At 35.6% G+C, this 6,000-nt stretch overlaps 1 protein-coding gene across 1 annotated transcript; it reads right to left on the reverse strand.

The window, feature by feature from the left end:
- Nucleotides 1–3,505: 3,505 nt before the first annotated feature.
- On the reverse strand, nucleotides 3,506–5,688 carry LOC140838716 (uncharacterized). Its single transcript, XM_073205228.1, has 4 exons — nucleotides 5,426–5,688; nucleotides 4,238–5,052; nucleotides 4,016–4,142; nucleotides 3,506–3,917 (listed from the first exon to the last, which is right to left on the reverse strand). Exons 1-3 carry the CDS (start codon nucleotides 5,499–5,501, stop codon nucleotides 4,050–4,052), a joined length of 984 nt encoding a protein of 327 aa, XP_073061329.1. The 5' UTR covers nucleotides 5,502–5,688; the 3' UTR covers nucleotides 3,506–3,917; nucleotides 4,016–4,049.
- Between the last annotated feature and the right edge of the window lie 312 nt (nucleotides 5,689–6,000).

The raw sequence follows: 6,000 nt of genomic DNA on the forward strand, positions 1-6,000 counted from the left end.
AAAAATTTAAAATAAAAAATATGTAGACATTGACTTCATGAAAACATATAACAAGAGTATTTCATATTTAATACCTTCAAAAACATGGAGTGCTCTGTGATTCTTCTTAGAATAAAACTCGTAAATTATTAATCATTATCAATTTTTTCAACCAAATCTCGTTTGATGTAGATTATCATATAATCTCCGAAAAACTCTGCTTCCATCTTGTTACGAAGAGCTGTTTAACAAGTTTCATTGCTCAAAAATTCCTGCAAAATTCCATAAATTCGCATTTATATTTTCTATAGCATCTAAACATCCAAATACTAAATAATCAACAATAAAAATCGACACTCCCCAATATAAAATCTGGAAATTCGAAATAATCATCAAATAAATTCCAAAAAATTATCAATATCATCAATCGGCTCAAATATAGTACCTACAATCAACAATTTAATATATATCTATTATCAGAATTCAAAAAAAACCAAAATACCCAAATTTCGTAACACTAAAATATGAAATTACCTTTAAATTCGAAATCTAACTAAGAACAACAAGAACGAGCTGTAAAAAGTCTAGCACTAAGATTTCAAGACGACAAAGAAACTTCGAAAATTTTGTATTAAAAGAAAGCTTATGTTGTGGGCTTTCCGATCTACAATTGATTTTGAAAACTGGCGACCGATGATGAAGTTACAGTCATTTGAAATAATGAAAATTGTGGTAGTTTGATATAGAAGAAATATGTATGACGCATTAGATAAATGAAAGATAGAGAAAAACAGATTGGGCCTTGAGACTAATTAATTTTTTTAACAAATAAAACATATTTATTCTTTTAAAAAAAATTAGGTGGGGCTGGAGCCCAACCCAGCCCCTTACATAGCTCCGCCCTTGACAGCAGGTAATGCTATATTCCCCAGCAATGCATGGATCATGAGTAAAATCTTTGATTGACGGGGTATTGAACATAGATGATTTTTTTTCTGATGATGCTACTTGTGTTGGATTTGGATCTTCGCTAGCTGAAGTTGGATTTTGGTCCGGATGATTCAAGTTTGTTTTGGTCGAGATTGTAAGAATATTCTATACAGGGGCGGATTTAGTGTAGGGCGAACGGGGGCTACGGCCCCCCCAAAAAATTTTAAAAAAGTTTTTAGTATATATTAATTTTTTTTAAACTAAATATATGAACAGATATATATACATATGGTCCCCCCAAAATGAATTATACGTCCATGTATCTCAGTGGCTAAAGCCAATTATAAACGTTTGATCCGCCCGAGTTCGAAACTTGATGCCTCCTTTTTTTTGCTTAGCGACGGTTTTGACCAAAACCGTCGCATATTTTGCGACGGTTTTTCAAAAACCGTCGCCATATAGCGACGGTAGTTGAAAAACCGTCGCAAAATAAACTTTCAAAACCGTCGCATATTTTGCGACGGTTTTTCAAAAACCGTCGCCATATAGCGACGGTAGTTGAAAAACCGTCGCAAAATAAACTAAGCGGCCCCCCCAGTTTCCACATCCTAGATCCGCCCCTGATTCTATACCTTTTATATGCAGGGACGGATCCAGGAATAGAAGTTGGGGGGGCTTGAACTCAATATGATAAGTTATATATTATTAAAAAAAATTTACATTATATCGTTCAACGAAGTTGTGCTCTACGAGATTTTAAAACATAAAATTCATCAATAATAGAATTTACATCAATATGTTTAGGTAAATCTCGTTCAATATAGAGTGTCAAACAATCGGCAAGAAAGTCATCCTCCATTTTATTGCGAAGTGCCGTCTTCACATGTTTCATTGTTGAAAAAGCCTGCTCAGTAGTGGCAGTAAACACAGGTAATGTCAAAACAAGATTAATGTTCCATTTTGAAATAGTTCAAGTTATAATCCTAAACAAGAATAAAATAATTATTAAACAAATAAACAAGTAATAGTCAATCAACAACTCAACAACAAACAATCAAGAAACCACAAATCACGCAGAGAGAAGTTATAAAAAACAAAATAAAAAATGTATAGCCGATTCTTACCTGGATTGTTGCCTTGCCGATGAGCTATTCGATTTATTCGGGAGTCAGCAATTTTATTTTGTCGCTAAAGGGCTTGGGACTAGGGAGAGAAATTTTGTAGAATTGAGGTGGGACGGATCAGAGGATATGAGATGAATTTGGTCTCATCCTTGTAAATGGACGGGACTTGATTGGACTAAGACATTGATGTACGACGTTTTTGAAACAACCGTCGCTATTAGCAATGGTTTTTCAAAAAACAGTCGCTAATGGCGACGGTTTTAATTAAAACCGTCGCCGATCTACATCGGCGACGGTGTTTTTAAAACCGTCGCAAATATTAGCGACGGTTTTTGAAAAACCGTCGCTAAAAAAAAGTGGGTTGGGCTACAGCCCATGCACAAAAACCGTCGCTAAAAAAAAGTGGGTTGGGCTACAGCCCAGTACAGCCCATGCATAAATCCGTCTCTGTTTATATGTATCTTATACTAATGTCATTCCATAAAAATTTTATATTTGTATGAAATTAAATGATGTAGTTCATTCAGTTTTTATAAATTAGTTATAATAATCTAATTTATTTAAATGAATGATTAATTAAACGTTCTTAAGATCATTAATTTACTTAAATCTTTTAGCAAATAAAATACGCCATTAAGTAATTTATAAAATTTATAATAATAACAATAAATATATTTAATTTAATATATAATTTTTCGAGGTGGTAAAAATATAATTACTGTTCAGTTAATAAGTTATCCCATTTTTACATTTGTTTGTGAAATTATCAAAACAATCGTAGAACTTAAATTAAGAAAAAGAAAAAAAGAAAAAAAATAAATAGCGCAGCAACGTTGACACACCCCCTGTATCATTGCCTAACTTTGACGCCGCATTTGGCGTTCGGTTGGTTGGAGGATCGTTGCTTCAGTTTGGCCGATTGTATCCTTCTGATTTATTCATTGGTTTCCTTTTTTCTAAAAAAAAAAATGAAACTAAGAATTCCTCACAAAATTATTCGAGTACTACTTTGTGCTACAAAAGAGTTTTAATTATGATTAGACACATTATAAGCATGATACAAAATTTTTTAAAAAGCAACAAATAATGAATACACGGACATAAAATAACCATCAAACCCGATTAGAAACCATTTTGCAGCAGTACTCAAAAGCGCGATCATTAAGTTTTGGAAAGCAGCACCATAAGGCCAGTTGGAGATGGTTGTGGTGAAGGCATAAAGAACAATAATCAACCAAAAGATATCGTGAAGACACTCGAAGAGGCAGTCGAGCGCTAAGGAAGTGCCGAACCACCGGTAAGAAAAAAGAGACGGAAGATAAGTTTTTCAGGTGGGAAGAGATGATGTTAGTTTCGTGTTCCCAACATTATTACGATTCGAGATGAGAGTCATATATCTCATTTGGTGACCCCTTTCTACCAATTTGGTAGAGGATGATGATGGTGTCAAGTTTTTGCGTTAAATCATAGAATGGAAGCTAGTAACATTCATAAAATAGAAAGCAATCCATGATAATTGACTCAACAAATTCCCATCGTTCAGCCCACGAATATGAAGCAAGACACCAATTATATATGATGCAACTTCAAACGTACACAAGTTTTTGCAACCTCACAAGTTTCCGCGACCAAAATATAAAACTGTACCAAAAAACCATACCACAGCACACACATATAAAAGAAAAAAAAAGGGGTTCAGGTCTATCCACTGCAAAATTGACGAGAAAACAAGTGTGCTAGAAACCCAATCCATCTGCTTCCCCCCGTGATACAACTCAAGACCTTGCCTGCTATTCTACACATCATCATTTAATCTCTAATCGAGAAAATCAGTCTGATCTTTACACAAGGAACATTCCATCAGAGCAAATTTATTTGTAGGTCCTGCAACAAAATACTCAAGTATTCAGATTAATTTCATCCCTATTTTCTTTTATGCCGGATATTGACAAGAATGAAGGTCCACGAGCAAAGATTAATACATTTGAAGCTTCTGAAGATTGTGAACTCGAATTATCATCTCCTAGACCCTGCAAACACCTCAAACAGTCCACAACAACTCTTCCATGTTGTTGTTTCCACTGGATGTGGAGCAGGAACCAGCAACACCTGAAAAAAGTTTAGAAGAAACAGGAAAGATTTTTGTATAGTAGTTAGTGAAATCATAAGATATATCCCGAAAAGTAATGTGAAAGCAACAGTACCTCGGTAACTCCAGAATCTTTCTCAAGTTCAACTCCAATGTCAGCAGCTACTCTATCATGACTTTCCTGGGTTACACAATCCTTACGATCCAGGGTAACAATATTCTCAATAGATTCGTCCTTCTTCAATGGTACATCCATAAAAACCTTTGAAATACCATTGTCTTCAACTAAACCCAGCCTTTTTACATCAGATTCCATGGGTCCAATTATATAAGGGGCGATACATGTATCTGTCTCTACTTTCTCACCCAAGATTGAAGTGTTCTTTAATTCCTCAGCCGGGGAGTTTTCCACGACCGAATCAACTCCGTCATCAATCTCAGCATGGACTATGTTCTCAGCTGGCCCTCCAGACAAAGATTCATTGCCATTTCCCGAATCAACTCCATCATCAATCTCAGCACGGACTATGTGCTCAGCTGGCCCTCCAGACAAAGATTCATTGCCATTTCCCAAATCAACAACCGGGGTAATATCTATTGCAGCTTCACCTTTCTTGATAAAATCAGACTCGTCATCTGAACTGCTACGGCTACTGTCACTATTACCAGAGCTCCCAGACGAACTTCCGTCATCTTTGTTACTAGATTTATCCTCAATCTCAAATTCCCTGTCAATTCTTGGCCCTTCACCATCCTTAATTTTCAATTTTTCTTCTGCGGGAGTATGTGAAATGTTCTCTCCCTTCTCGTTTTCTTCTTCCAACCCCTCCTTCAAATGGCTTTGGTGGCTATCGTGGTCGTGCGAGTTGAGAGAGCTAAGCTCCCCAACATCACTGTCTTTATCATCTTGCTGCTTGATGTCATCACACCCTACCGAATTTTGATCCATTTGAAACAGTTCAAAACAAGATCGAAAACAAAAAAAATTCAGAAATCAATAACCAAAACCTAATAAGGACAACAAATACTCATACAAGTTCTTAAATCCGGTCTCAAATACAGCTCAAAGAAAGCAAACATATTGATTCAATGCATGAGCACACATCACAACAATAGAAAATGATGCTAAATCAATCACAAAAACACAATTTAAAGGATACCCACGAAGCCAAAGATTGATGCAAACCCAACTGTAAAGCTAAAATAGATGTAAGAATAATTAAAAGTCACATGGGTCTGTACGAGAGAACTAAACAAACGAAGAAAAACAACCCTTTTTCAATTTAAAGAAATAATTTTTTACCGTTAGAGTGATTGGAAACTGGATGGTTTTCCTTCTTTTTCCTGGCAGCTTTCCGCTTCTTAGAACCAGAGGGCATATTTCTTGATTATTGTATATCTAATTCAGATCGATTCAAGGCAACTGTTTTGGAGTAAACTGGATCGTGGGTACCCTGCAAAAAAACTTCTTGACTCTCTCTCTCTCTCTCAACCACAGCTTCTCCCTCTAGCTTTGCTGATTCTTTTTGTTTTATCGTGTATCTTTTTAGGATTTGAAAAAGAAATGGTAAATTCTAGTGAAGAAGAGGGGGGTGGTGGTGGGGTTTGGTTGGACCATTGGGGCCTGGAGGATTCCAACGGATTCTACACGGGTAGGTGAGTGGTTTTTTCAAATTCTGTCATCATTTTTCCTGATTAAATTAAATATTAATTGTCATTTAATTACGATTTAAGACCGTCCACGAATTACGTTACAAGTTGAAGGGCCTGTTTGGAGGGATAAATATTCCCTGACTTCTAGTGGTTTAGAAATTTAGTGATTAGTATATCTCGGTCGCATATATCAACCATGTCTATGTTTACAATAATAAATAAAAT

This window comes from Primulina eburnea, chromosome 8, assembly GCF_022965805.1.
Source record: "Primulina eburnea isolate SZY01 chromosome 8, ASM2296580v1, whole genome shotgun sequence".
Taxonomy (NCBI): Eukaryota; Viridiplantae; Streptophyta; class Magnoliopsida; order Lamiales; family Gesneriaceae; genus Primulina; species Primulina eburnea.

What these genes read in the sequence shown, in the direction of transcription:
- LOC140838716 (XM_073205228.1), bottom strand. Translation starts at nt 5,501, where the DNA reads ATGCCCTCTGGTTCTAAGAAGCGGAAAGCTGCCAGGAAAAAGAAGGAA. An exon ending in AGTTTCCAATCACTCTAACG is followed by an intron (nt 5,053 to 5,425) that starts GTAAAAAATTAT and finishes AAAATTCGGTAG; the next exon opens with GGTGTGATGACATCAAGCAG. An exon ending in AAGATTCTGGAGTTACCGAG is followed by an intron (nt 4,143 to 4,237) that starts GTACTGTTGCTT and finishes AACTTTTTTCAG; the next exon opens with GTGTTGCTGGTTCCTGCTCC.